This window comes from Elephas maximus, chromosome 6 (genome assembly GCF_024166365.1).
Source record: "Elephas maximus indicus isolate mEleMax1 chromosome 6, mEleMax1 primary haplotype, whole genome shotgun sequence".
Lineage (NCBI taxonomy): Eukaryota > Metazoa > Chordata > Mammalia > Proboscidea > Elephantidae > Elephas > Elephas maximus.
The window spans coordinates 102,044,533-102,059,350 of NC_064824.1; the positions used below are offsets into that span (position 1 = coordinate 102,044,533).

Here is a 14,818-nt window from a genome sequence, read left to right on the forward strand (position 1 = left end):
CTAATCTCATGACAATCAAAACCATATCATTAAATATCTTATTAGTCAGCCTGTCATCAAACCAAAAGAAAGCCTACCTTTGCGATGCGGATACCATTGACCCATTGATGCAAGGTCCTCACATCATCACAACAAAGATATTTGATGTACTGAGACTTCTTCTGGATCTGTGGGTGCTACAAGATTAAAGGCAGAATTCCAAGTAAGTCCCCTGAAGAACTGAAGGAAAATAAACTCTGTCAAAGCTTAAACATATACACACACAGTTACAAGCCATCAGAGTAGTGGCCAAATATTTTATAGTTCTTAGACATATGGCCGTAAAGCCAAATAAAATGGACTTCAAGTATTTTTACAGAAGAGGTAAAAAAGAAACCTGTGTTAAATAAGATCAAGATACCCAAGTTAAAATAAACCTTCACATCATGGGAAATTCTCAAATCTCTCTTCTACATTTCAAAGAAATAAAGTCCATCAAGGTTAACAAAGTCACTAGAATTCTCAAGCCTACAGGACTATGAAAAGGGAAGAGGATGTTTAATTTCACTTTGAAAGCACTGAAATTATGAGCTTAGAGGACTCTCAACAAGGGAGGGCCTTTAGTCTGAAGAGTAAAGCTTCCAGTGCTTCCCTGGAGGTGAATAACTGGCTAAGTATACGAAGGGCACAGCACCCAAGACACTCATCGTGGTAGTTCCTGGTATGGAGATGACCACTGCTCTTTAGGCCCCTCTACTAAGCTGCAGGACTGCAGCATGTGCCTCCCAGGGAACAAGCAGCTTCTCAATTGTATCACTGACTTTTCACAGACCACTGTACTTTTTAGTTAAAGCCTGGATGGGAGGTGACTACCTTGACCTTGGCTATGAAATAAAAGAGTTAGAATCGATTTAGCTCCAATGGGCCACAACCACTAGCTCCCAGAAAAACCCTAAATCATACTTGGCTCTGGTATTGAATGTTATATCGTAGAAGCCAAGCTCTGTAAAGCAATGAACAGAGGTCAAATCAGAAACACAATAAATGAATTTACATATTTTTCTCTCATAGTGAACTACAGTGACTGATCCTTCACAATACAGATTCACAACTTTGGTTCGTGGCCATCTATTCCTGCTACATTGATAACTTTTTATTCAAATTGCTTGTTTTACTGATCTCATGGGTTTCAGAACAAAAAAAAATGTGTTTAGGGGGTTTCTGAAAAAACAATCCTTTTAAAGCCTCTTCCTTTCTTATAACTGAACATAAATTTAGATATTTTTATTACCTTTTTAAAAAGTAGTTACAAAACAATTTATTACTTTCTCTAAGTGTGTTTATATTTCTTCTAACCTGCAATTCACTGGAGGGACTCAGACTCAATACAGCCCAAAGCTGAAAACAGGCAGCAGACCCTAAAAGTAATCATTTCTGCATTTGTACAGAAACCATGCTGCAGCATTTTTTGGTTTCATTTGCTGGAATCATACACTAAAGAATAAAAATCTTTATGAAGGCAATATCTACTACAGGCTTCAGAGGAAAAAAGACATGGCTTTAAATCCTAACAGCTGTCTGGCCTTGGATAAATTAATCCCTCTAAACTTTAGTTTCCATACCTGCAAAACGGGAGTTCCAAAAAAGACTCATGAAGTTGATGTATATAGCACTTCTAGTGTGGCACCTGGAGCCCTGGTGGCACAGTGTTAAGAGCTTGGCTGCTAACCAAAAGGTCGGCAGTTTAAATCCACCGGTTGCCCCCTGAAACTATCGGGCAGTTCTACTCTGTCCTGTAGGGTCGGTGTGAGTCAGAACTGACTCGACGGCAATGGGTTTTTAGTTTGGAGCGTGGCACCTGTCACTTTACGGTTCTTCAATAAATGGTGGCCACTACTTTTACTATAATTTGCTCTGAGTGGTATTATGTTTTTCTATTTCTTCACATTAAATATTTCTATATATAAGTAGGCAATATAAATGTATGAATTTAGCTTACTAAATTCACTAAAACCAAAGTACACAAATCGTAAAAACGGAACACAATTTAGAACAAAATATTCCTAAATCTAAAAATTCTGGAGTTGTAAAAGGGATCCAAATAATAGCCACTGGTCATAATTAATTTTGGTTGAAGACACTGTTGGTTGCCTTCCCCACAGCTATCTCCTCCTCTACTTTTTTCCTGGAAGAACCCCAATTTTGTTTGTGTGTCCCCCCTCACCTATGCCCCTCAGGGTGTGAATTCTGACTAGTCGAAGCCAACCACAGTGGCATTCTTCCCTCTGCCAGTGTTTGGTTTGGTAGTAGGCATCTATTCCTGCTAATGATCCCAAGGTGAGGGAGGCTGGGAAGCTGTTGGGTAGCTCCTGGGAATATTTCTTTCCTCTTAAAAAATGACAGAAACAGGGAGAAACAGTCCCTCTTCTGCTGCTGGATTTTGCTGGGTCTGCATGTGATGCCTAGAACTGTAGCAACCATTTTATAACTGCAAGGCAAGCCACCCAGAGAATAACTGATATGCAGATGATGGAGCAGGAAATGATGGAAAGAACTTAGGTTCTTTCAGCCTTGATGCAATGAAATAATCAACTCTCATTGTCTTCATGTTATGTGAAATATTAAATTCTCCTTATTGCTGAGCCATTAGTTTTCACACTCTTTGGTATCAGGGCCTCTTCACAGTCTTCAAAATTATGAGAAGACCAATAACTTCCAACTATGTGAGTTATGTCTATTGATACTTACCTTATTAGAAATTAAAAGTGAGGAAAACCAAACAAACAAAACAATACACAAACACACGCTCCACAAGTGAAGAGAATAAAGTCACTACGTTATGCAACCTCCCAGAAAACAACAGTATGTATCTGTGAGAGAATGAGAGTGCAAAAGGGAAATAACATCTTAACATCATTAGAACAGTAATTTTGGCTTCATGGGCCCACTGAAAGGGTCTTGGGAACTCTTAGGGGTCCTTGGGCCTCATTTTGAAAACTGCTAAATTAAGTTATTTTGTATATATATGTATTTTAATTATTATACCCTGCTGAAAGTAACCTAAGTGATACAGTGGTATTCTCCAAGAAAGGATTTAATAAGGCATTTGCATTACATCTAATTTTATCACAGCACTCAAAATCCCATCTAAAAACCCTAAACCAATACCACCACCCCCTCAAACCTAACAGTTATGAGAGAAAAGTAAAAGATGATATAAACATGTAGACCACCTAAGGAGTTACCAAAAGATTATTAAGATGGGGCCAATGAGAAAAAATTATAATTAATCTCCATAATTATCTTCTGAATTTTTTATATGTGTTAGCTTTATTAATGTTTCAATAAATCACTGAGAATTCACTAAAAATGTCAGCTCTCAAAAGAAGACACAATTAGTATAAGATAAAAGAAAAAAAACAAACAAACAAAAAACACTAAAAACAGCTCTGACAGTTCAGGGAAAGAGAGACACAAAAAATTGATTTCTGGACCGGAAGAGAACCAGTCCAGTTCAAACTTGGGTACAATGCCCTCTGATGGTACTGGTGAGTACAGGAAAAGACCTAAATGACACACAAAGCCCCACATATGCCTCGGATTAAGTTTTCTGAAAATAATCCTGTTATGAAGCAAAAGTCTCAGGTTTATAATCTGATCTATTTTATACATTACAATTCAAAGTCTGAAGTCCAGTATCCATTCCTTATTAACATCAATTGCATCAGTGCTAATTACCTAACATCAATTGCATATATGCTAATAACATATGGTTCTTTTCTCTATAATCCTTCATCCTTCCTTTTAAAGCCTATAGAATGAAACAAAAATAGTATGTTTAATGGCGATTCAAACTATCCTAAAATGTCCAATAACCTGCTCTATGCCTAATATCAATTAAAATTCCTAAAAAGAGGTAGATGTTTACCTTCAGCACCAGACAGTAGTCTGTAGGTGCCTTGTATTTGTTTCGATAATCCTGTCCATAATAAACATTGACGTGGTCCAGCTGGAGAAAGCACACAAGATCCCGGGAGACCTAAGATAAAAACACCCAGAAGACTGAATTAACAATAATGTATAAAGACAAACAAATATCACACACCTAGTAACAGTTTCTAGTTGAGAATCAAAACTGCACTAAGTAGAAATTGATGCTACTTTACAGAAATCAACACAATGCGATTCTCTATATATGTTTCTATAATCCACACTGCAACAAAGATGAACGCTGACTTGTTTGGAAAGGCTGGCATTGTAAAGATACTTTAAAAATTGGGTAGTATATTAAATACAACGTAGTATAATAGAGCTCTCTGGGAAGAGCAAAAAAAAGATTATATATTCAGTGCCTATAATGCATTTCTCAAATACAATGGTTTCCTCCCGTTAAGTCCAGGCAACAACACATACCTCACAGGACTGTTGCGAAGATTAGATGAGGTGATACTGTAAAGAGCTTAAAACAGTGCTAGCCACAGTAAGCACGTAAGTGCTAGCTACTAATTCTATGGCTGACCTCACCAAGACTGAAATGCCTACAATCCCAGAAAGCTACTCTACCAACACAAAAACAAAACAAATAAATTCTGCTGCTGAAAGTCAGAATAATCAAAATAATAAATTAAAAAAAATTTTTTTAATCAAAATAATAGAAATATGATTACAAATTTCGTCAGAGAACTGAGGTGGTGGTCCAACTAAAATGACCAGTGAAAACTTTCAGGCTTCCTCTTCTTTACAACAGATCAATGAATAAATCAGTATTCTGTGTCCTAGAAGTTGAGACAGGTCAGAGCCTGAAATTCACCTTGCCAATATATTCACTAAAAATTAACAACAATTAGCATAACAAGGCAACTACAAAGTCAACAGAAGGGACACACCTTTGCTTTTCCTTTAGGGACATAATAGATGCCAGATGCTCGCAACAGAAAATAACGCTTTTTCCAGGACTTCTTGCCATCATCTTTCAACCAAAGGACTCCTTCAATTTCTGGCACAGTTACAGAACTTCCACCAAAACATTCCTAAAATAAGATGATTTGGAGAGACTTAGATTCTGGAATCTCAAAACAAAGTTGTGTTTACATCTGTGAAAGGCATGACATTGTAATTAAACCAAAAGACAAATCTTGTATTGAACCATGCTGCTAATTGACTTCAATTACTGTGCAATTACTGATAAACCTCTTAGAAGGTGTAATAAGTAGAAATGTCAGTCATAAATGGAATAATGAGTTTTCACCTACAAACCTAATGCTGTTTTGAAGAAAAACTAACTTAAAATGTCAACAGAGTTACATATAATAATACTTAAACACATTTGTAAATAGTTATACCTAAAATTAACAGAAGTGTCAGAGCTAACATAAGCACTATCCTTTGTTGTTCTACAAATTAATAAGACATTTAAATTAGCTGTCAAGCTAAACGAATATATTTTAAAAGAAAGCAACATGCTAAATGGGGGATTAAACTTTAACAATTTAAAAACTATCAATTTATATGATGCCAAGAAAAAGAACATTTATTTTTAAAATACTAAAGCTGAAAGGAATATAAGCAAAACTCAAAATTTTTTAAATTCTTCTATCCATGCTTAGATAAAAATCTAATATAAGAAAATCAATCACATATTTGGTCAAAAGAAAAAAAGAAATCCTCATTAAGCATTAACATGGAACATTTTGAACCTAAAATTAATTTCCCTTTCTCTAAAGAAAACTTAGGAATTACAAAGACAGCTTACTGAATTGTGGCTGATAGCATTATGAAAGGGTGAGTGCTGATCTTAACTGCTGTCTTGTTAAGTTCATTCAGGTTTTCAAACATACTAACTTCTTTAATTTTAGTTTTTTGAAATCAGCAAAAGCCAAAAATTCAGTTATTTAAATTTGTTTTATTATTCTTCAAAATAAGGATATGTATTTTTTAAAGAAAGATCATTATAACTGAAAAAATTATTTAAGTTTAAGGTGTGACGTATTTTGTGAACAGCAAATGACAACCAGATTTAATTTTTCTCTAGGTAAGCAGATAAAACACCAGAATCACATCCTTCATCTTCCCACTCAGCAGTCCCTGAACACTCTTTACTCATGTTAGTCCACTAGACTATCGCTCGGGAAATAAGAGTTTTTAAAAGGCTCTTTGGTGGTCGAACACATTCACACAGTTGAACTCTGTCCCTCGTGCTATCAAAGACTATAGGCTTCTCCAGGTACAACTACAAACACCGTGCACACACAAGGAGGTGTAATATTTTAATTTTTTAATATGCAGGACAAAGTGGGGAGGGGAAGGAGAGGAAAGACTCATACCTCCAGCAGCACTTCTTTGTTTCTGTCTGCCATCTCAGCTGTTTCCTTTTTCCCCAGGAGGTAATTCTGGAAAAAAGAGTAAGTGATATTTGCAGGATAAACCCACTTTATTACTCCCTTGGCACAGGTGTGTATATGATTTCTTCCAGAAACACAGCAACTGTGTCAGTTTCTGCCTGTGTACAGTGTGGGGAGCACTCGTCGGAAAAGCCCCGAGTGTCAGCATCATCGCTAAAAGGCTGGACACGGCCTCCTTAGCTATTCATTTGTCACCAATTATTTCAGCAACTGCTCTCCCTCAAATCCTGAGGTGACATTACATCCAACAGCTGGCTAATATGTTTTGGGATATGAAAGCTACACTTAAAAAGGACCTGAAAGATTTACAAATTATTAAGCACAACGATTAAAGCAAATTCCCTAAAAATATGCTGGGCTTAACTGATCCAGATGCAGAAAATTTAATTTATGGTCTGCCTTTTTAGAAGAAATTCCAAATCCTCTGAGATCATCATAATCTCACTTGCTTGACTCAACTAGAAATCAGAATTCAAATTATTGCCTTGTAATTTTCTCACAATTAGCAATAAAAAGATCTGCTGATATTCCCAAACATGTACTCTTGTGAAAGTATCCATAAAAGATGTGTCACGATTGAGCTGTCTGAAGGATAACTACTCAATTCCCTTAACACTGCTGCTATTTTTCCTCATGACTACTTTTTATTGTGGAGTTCTTGTTTTTTCCTACCTGATTTTTATAAAATGTCTACATATTGGGAAGTATTAGCCCATACATTATTTTAGAATAAGAAAAGGATGCCAAGTAAATCAAGGTGACATATATTAGAATGTGGAGCCATTTATAACAAGGTTACTGGGATTTTTTAAAAAAATAATTTGAAAAAAGAAAAAGTGTCAGTTGGATAAAAGGCTGATGTAGAGAAACTTAAATATGGTAAGTACTTTTCTTTCACGGATGAGTCACTCCCCAGCAGCTTATCTGGTTTCCAAACATCTCTAGGTTAGACAGGAGGAACCTGGAGGCTTCCTGGAGCTCCTTCTGCTTCTACTGGGGGATCATCACCCCATCTGGCTCTGAGGCTGCTAACCTTCTTAAGTCCCGACACCTGGACTCCAGCAGGCTTTCTGCATCGGCAGTAGTGAATGCTCCCATGGGGTTCCCTGTCTTTTAACTCTATTTTAAAGTTAGCAGTAATGGAATAAATTAAGAGCCACTTTGAAAGATTCTGACCTCTATAAGTTGTTCAGTCTTACCTGTGGGTTTTTGAAAAGTGCATATTTTTCTATACGCTCCATAAATATAAGTTTGTTTTGGCTATCTCTTGTCCAGTTGAGAAGATTTTCAACCAAGTTTTCATGGTCTTCAAAGATTCTCTCTGTTCCAAAATAAAATATCAGTGTTTTGTTAGTGTTCATCAAAACTGCATCATTTTACTTCAGATTTTAGGAGGCAGAAAACTAAACCAAAGGAAAGATTATGACAAGCATCAAGGACAGAAAGCCCTGTGAAGTGATTCACATCAGAACCTTTGGCCCTTAAACATTATTCTGGTCTTCCCTTATTTTTCAAAATAAGGAAACATGTCCTCCTGACGCAAGGGACTTGACCAAGGTCATACCATTGATAAATGGATGGATTAGGGCTAGGATCTAGGTCCTTTGATTCACAGTACATCATTCCTCAGCCTTTAGCCTCTTCCCATCCCAACCTTTAAGAAAAACAAAAAACACTTCCGTTGTATTTCATACATTTTGGTATCAAGTTATTTCCATTAGTATTGAGTTTCTGGCATTTAAAAAATTTCCAGGATGACTTTTTCTTTGCCCCATGAGTTTTGTTTAATTTCAAACACAGATGTGTTTTCTAATTTGCAAATGATTTGTTTCCTCTCCCATTCCTCCTCTGTCAGTTTGGCCAATGGTCTGTCAATTCTGTTGATCTTTTCGAAGAACAAGCTTCTGGTCTTGTCAACTCTTTCAATTGTTTTTCTATTCTCTATTTCATTTATTTTTTAAAATTTTTATTACTTGCCTTCTTCTGGTACCCTAGCCCCGCTTCCCCTACCCTCCCACCCCCGCTGCTGTCTATTTGTTCGAGTGGTAGGGTCAATGCTCTGATCCTGGCCCCTCCTCCTCTCGTGATACGCGTACCCACTCGTGCCCACTGTTACAAATGGACCTCTGAATGTGGCTCTCACTGTGTCTCAAAGGCTCTGGCAGGATTCTCTAATTACCAAATTAGAAATCAAAGAATATGTCCTCTATATTAAACATATGTTCAAAGAACATGTTTTGACACTGATTCTTCGAAATTTGTTGAGTTGCTTTATAGCCTCACACTTGAATCAGTTTTTTCAAAGATTCCATTTCTGCTTGGAAAGAATGTATGTTCTCCTGTTGTTAAGACATAAGACATAGTGTCCTAAAATATCTGTCAGATCCAGCTTTGAAATTATTTTTCAAAACTCCTATATCCTTTTTAGTCTGCTTGATATATTGGTTACTGAAATATATCATCCTACTATGAGAGTTGATTGTGAATTTTTCCTGGCAGTTCTGTCCATTTTTATTTTACATATTTTAGTACTATTACTAGATAAAATTAGAATGATTGTCTTCTGGTACACTGGATTTTCTAATCATTATAACGTAGACCTTTAGTAATGTAGCTTACTTAAAGGCTGTTTGTCTGATATTAATATTCATACTATCTTTCTTTTGGTTAGTGTCTTTTTCCATTCCTTTTACGTTCAGCCTTTCTGTGTCTTTAGGTTTTAGGTGTCTTCTAAATGGCTAACAAATGCATTTTTAAATTTATTCTTTCAATAATCCTTGTGTTTTAATTTAATAATATATACTTAGCACAATTCTATCACTTTATTTTCGGTTCTTAGCTGTCCTTTGTTTTCTTTTAACTATTTTTTTCCCTTCTTAAATGTCTTCTTTTTTGAGGGAAAGACAACATACAATATAGGAGAGGTCAGCACAATTGGACTAAACCAAAAGCAAAGAAGTTTCCTCAATAAACTGAATACTTTGAAGGCCAGCATAGCAGGGGAAGGGGTTTGGAGACCATGGTTTCAGGGGACATCTAGGTCAATTGGCATAATAAAATCTATTAAGAAAACATTCTGCATCCCACTTTGGAGAGTGGCGTCTGGGATCTTAAACCCTAGTAAGCGGCCATCTAAGATGCATCAATTGGTCTCAACCCACCTGGAGCAAAGCAGAATGAAGAACACCAAAGACACAAGGTAGTTATGAGCCCAGGAGACGGAAAGGGCCACATAAATCAGAGACTACAACAGCCGGAGACCAGAAGAACTAGATGGTGCCCGGCTATAACCGATAACTGCCCTGACAGGGAACACAACAGAGAAGCCCTGAGGGAGCAGTGGGATGCAGACCTCAAATTCTCATAAAAAGACCAGACTTAACGGTCTGGCTGAGAATAGAAGGACCCCAGAGGTCATGGTCCCCAGACCTTCTGTTAGCCCAAGACTGGAATCATTCCCAAAGCCAACTCTTCAGACAGGGATTGGACTGGACTACGGGATAGAAAATGATGCTGGTGAAGAGTGAGCTTCTTGGCTCAAGTAGACACATGAGGCTATGTGGGTAGCTCCTGTCTGGAGGGGAGATGAGAGGGCAGAGGGGGTCAGAAGCTGGCTGAATGGACACGGAAGCAGTTAGTGGAGAGAAGGAATGTGCTGTCTCATTAAGGGGAGAGCAACTCGGAGTATATAGCAAGGTGTATATAAATTTTTGTATGAGAGACTGACTTGATTTGTAAACTTTCACTTAAAGCACAATAAAAAATTTTTAAAAAGTCTTCTTTTTTGGATTGAGTTTATTTTCCCTTTCATTTTGTACTAGTTTGGAAGTTATACACTCTAAGTAACTATGCATTTAAATTTTCTAGGGTAGCCACTAAAAGAAGAGAGCCCAAAGTTGATCAACTCCTTTTACTTTCCTCCCAGATTATACAAGGACTTTAGCTTTAACCTTGATCATCCCTGACTCTAGAATTATGTATGCTACTGTGATCCAATATCTTAGTCCTTCTCAAAACCCTCAACAAATCAGACATTATTACTGGTGTCATCATCAGCTCCCCTGTCTCCCCCTGTCCACCACCTTTCTCACACCTTTACTCTGGCATCTGTCTCTTCTTCCTAAGTACGCCTTGTAGAAGTTCTTTTAGTCCAGGCCTCATGGTCCTACATTTTTTATTAGTCTCAAAATGTCTTATTTTGTCCTGGTTCTTAAAAAAATAGTTTTTTCAGATACAGAATTCCTTCAATACCCTGAAAATATTATTCCACTGTCTTCTAGGTTCTATTATTGTTGATGAGAAGACAGTTATCAGTTTAATTAGCACTCCTTTGTAGGTACATGTCTTCTTTATAGCTCCTTTGGTGTTTTCCAGCTTCATTACAACATGTCTGAGAACGGATGCTTCCTGTTTGGGATCTATGTGCTTCTTGAATCTGAGGACTCTTGAATCTTTTGATCAGTTTTAGAAAATTCTCAAAGCAATTACTTCTTTGAATTTTACCTCTATTTTTTGCTACTTTATGGCTCTGTTCTTCTTCACTCTTATCCGGACCTTTTTCCTTCTTCTTTATCCTGCCCAATTTTGATTCCTTTCCCAGCAGTTTGTGTGTGTGTTTAAGTATGGGGGCTCTATCTTGGAAGGGAGTCATTTTTAAGTCTGAAAGGGCCAACTCATTCCAGCTCTTTTAGGCCTTACAATGCACCCCCTGTACTCACCTGATTTTGGAGTGAGCAAAAGCCCTCCTTTATTAGCCATTGTTCTTAAGTTCGCTTTGTATACCTTAGGGAATACTTGCTGGCTATTTTCGGTACTTCTTTTCTCAAGTCTATAAGATACTCTGTTGCTTTCCTGTTTTCTCCACACAGATGCCAACTGGGTTTATAATCACAGTACTGTCCAAGAACCCTTCCAGGTTCCATTCTAAGATATGATTCTTTCACAAGACTACTTATTCTACAGAGCACTGTAAGATACTGATGAAGAAAATTGATTCTACAGTCACACTATCTGAACTTGAATCTTGTTTTTTCACAACTCACTGCAATTGAGAAAATTACAATCCAAGAGGTGTGAGTGAAAAATAAGAGCAACATAACTTACTTAACATAATTTACACCCTACTTTTATTTATTCAACAAGTACTAAATGACTAGCCATATATGGAGCTTATAGTCTGCGTATTTGATTTCATTAATCAACAGTTACTTAAAACACTATAGTTAACTATATAAAAGGTAAAAGAAAAATATTACATAAATGTTTTTATGCTACTGCCATGGAAATATTCCAAAAATCAGCTCCCATTTTCTGTGCATCTCATGCTGTATCTATAAACTCAAACCCTGAAATTCTCTATAAAGGTTACAGATGAGTGTTATTAGAACATATTTTTATACATGTTAAGAAACTTCTAATACCCTGCGGTTTCATTTTTGGAGTTGTGTATATGTATTCTGGAAGAAAAGGAGTAATAGTTAAATTTTTATTTCTCTGAATAGTGTGATAAGCTGTTGAAAGATATAATAATAAAAGCAATTCAAAAACATTTTTAAGATAAAATAGCAAGTGAAAGTTGATGACTGATTTAATAAAGCTTAATAATTATTTCAAGATTTCCGCAATCACAAAATTAATATTACAAAAAAGAAAACACTTTTTTAAAGGACTAAAATCCAATAATGGTATAAAAAAAAAAAAAGACACCATATCCCACAGCCATCAAGTTGATTCCGGCTCATAGCAACCCCAGAGGTTTCCAAGGCTGTAAATCTCTATGGAAGCAGACTGTCACAGCTTTCTCCCACAGAGCCACTGGTGGTTTTGAACCCCCGAGCTTTCAGTTAACAGTTGAGTGCTTTAATCACTGTGCTACCAGGGCTCCTTAGAAAACACCATACCAAACAATAAATTCTAGGAAACTAAGACTGAGTACACCTAGCTAATAATACGTGCTTTCAATGTTTCCCTTGAAAGTCAAAGGTTTTTTGTACATATGCAAATAAATATCACAGTCTCTCATAAATATGTTGATATGTGCAGTTCTTATTTGGAGGGAAAAAAAGTATTTTGCTATCTTTAAAATAAACTGTTTTGGCCACAAGAAAGTCTAAATTGAACTGGAAATGGTCTTATAGTCAAAGAATTTCAAAATACTTTAGAAAAAAGGTAGATAATGGCAAAAAGTCAAATTATAATAGGTAATGTTATAGAAAATATATGAAGATGCCTCAAAATGCTTTTATGAACCTGAAAACTGTTGGAAATTACAGAGGAATTTAAAAGCAATTAAAGCAAATGACATTATTACTAACCCATTTGTAACTCAGAGATGGTTTCTACTAGCGACCAGTCTGAACTATAACCACAGTGGGACTTGTCCATCAGGTTATCCAGCACTTGTCTCACTGTCTGCCTCTCATCCACCATCATTGTTTTAGAGCTGTCGTCAGACATGTGGACTCTAATCACGAGCTGTAACAGGTCAAAGAGAAAAGTGAGGCAAACAAAAAAACAGGCATTCTGGAAAAGAATTTCTCCCAATACCAAATAATGTTCTGATTAATGCCCTTAGTTCACAATAAGTTAAAACCCGAACAATGACTTTATTAAGCAAGAAAGATAGGCTAAAGATTTAGATATCCAATTAAAAAAAAAAAACAAAAAAACCAAACCAAACCCGTTGCTATCAAGTCGGTTCCAGCTCATAGTGACCCATAGGACAGAGCAGAACTGCCCCATAGAGTCTCCAAGGAGTGCCTGGTGGATTGGAACTGCCAACCTTTTGGTTAGCAGCCGTAGCACTTTCCCACTATGCCACCAGGGTTTCCAGATATAATCTACCTAAAAAAATTGAAAGCTTTATATATTTTAAAATTATAGTAACAGGTAAGATTACAATGGTAAGACTTTGTTTTTTTTTTTTTTTAACTCTTTTAGGAGAATTCAGAAATAACCAGAAAGTAAATTTTTTTGTATAATGTAGTTTATCTACAAAAAAAAAATACTACACTTGAAAAATGTATTAGGAAGGAATACCCCTCTACTTCTCCACATTTTAGAGGTACATTACATACGTAAACAAAACAACTCTTTAAAACTGATAAAAATCTAAACCAGGAAAAGCCCACATATCACCTTTTTCACTTGTGCCTCTTTAATTTTCTCTAGGGCAACTCTGATCTTCTCAGCTTTCAGTTTTGCTGCCTGTTCTTCCTGTGAACACAAAGCACTTCAGGTAAACTAATGCTAAGGTGATGGGAGTATCTGAGAAGTCTCTAATCCTTAAGGATGTTTCCAGCATTGAATTTCATTAAGAATATAACTTCACACACATATATACAGCACATTTAAAAAATAACACTATTCACAAATTGAGACCAAACATTTTGTAAAGAGGGACATTTTTATAGACGCAGACACGAAGATCTCTTCTAAGAAGACTAGATTCTGTATTCTAGGAAAAAAATCTGTGATATGATAAATAATGAATTTGATTCTGCTAATCTAAAGCCGATGAATTTCAGGTGCTGAGCAGGGGAGACATGAACACCTAACAATCACCTGTGGATCCACCAATTTGTTATACCTGCATGAACTCCCAACTCTGAATTTATACCCTGTCAAGGTATGCACAGTCTTTTGCATACTAACGTTTTGTTCTGTTACACTGAAAATGTATCACCATAAAAATATCTACAGCAAAAAACAATATTTACAATCATATAAATACCCTTAATAAAAAATGCAGGTATATTTTTACTAGTATACCCATACAAATAGAGGAGGCTACGTCTATAGCCCAAGTATTATTCTGCTTTGGAAATTTATAATAAGATCAATGTCTCATGTTAATAAACTCAAATTTGTTCTTACTAATTAACTAAATTTTTAAAATGCTAAATATAATTTTCCAAATAATTTAATTTCTAGAAAACTTAAATAATGAAAATTATCAAGAACTAGAATATACTAAAACCATTTGTCTGTTTTCTTCCTAAAATAATAGATAGTACTCTTAATATGGATACTTACTTGTAATCTCCAGCAATAGGCCATAATACACTGTAGCATTAATCTCCAATTGAAAAACAAAAACTCATGTAAGTAAACCCTTTGCTTATAAAGTATTATTTGCTATTTTTAAGCTCTTGATTACTCTGGAAAATAAGAAAAATATGAACTGCTATCATATATTTCTGTATTTAGTATAAGACTTAAAACACAAAAGAAAAGCCTGATTATATCAGCCAAAATTTATCCTCTCTGGGTTGTGATTAAAAAACACAATCCATGTGTTATTCTTCAGTAAAAAAGCGAAAGCTTCTGAGGCAAAAAACAAAAACATGATTCATTTAGTAGATTTATTCAGTCTTCTGTTCCAAATTCTGTTGGCTTTCTTGTTTATGAACTGCTTCTCTTTCCATTTCATACTCTAG

General features: G+C 35.9%; 1 protein-coding gene across 6 annotated transcripts in view; it reads right to left on the reverse strand.

The window, feature by feature from the left end:
- Positions 1–14,818, reverse strand: part of RAPH1 (Ras association (RalGDS/AF-6) and pleckstrin homology domains 1) — a 136,683-nt gene that overhangs the window by 60,974 nt on the left and 60,891 nt on the right. For all 6 annotated transcript variants that reach the window (XR_007517934.1, XM_049887915.1, XM_049887911.1 and 3 more), the window contains 7 exons: positions 13,518–13,595; positions 12,695–12,854; positions 7,580–7,701; positions 6,303–6,368; positions 4,866–5,009; positions 3,908–4,018; positions 78–176 (listed from right to left, as the gene is read on the reverse strand). Coding sequence is in view for 5 of the 6 variants with exons in the window: in XM_049887915.1 (XP_049743872.1) it covers positions 78–176; positions 3,908–4,018; positions 4,866–5,009; positions 6,303–6,368; positions 7,580–7,701; positions 12,695–12,854; positions 13,518–13,595 (780 nt within the window). In the remaining variant the exon portion in view is untranslated. The remainder of the gene's footprint in view (positions 1–77; positions 177–3,907; positions 4,019–4,865; positions 5,010–6,302; positions 6,369–7,579; positions 7,702–12,694; positions 12,855–13,517; positions 13,596–14,818) is intronic.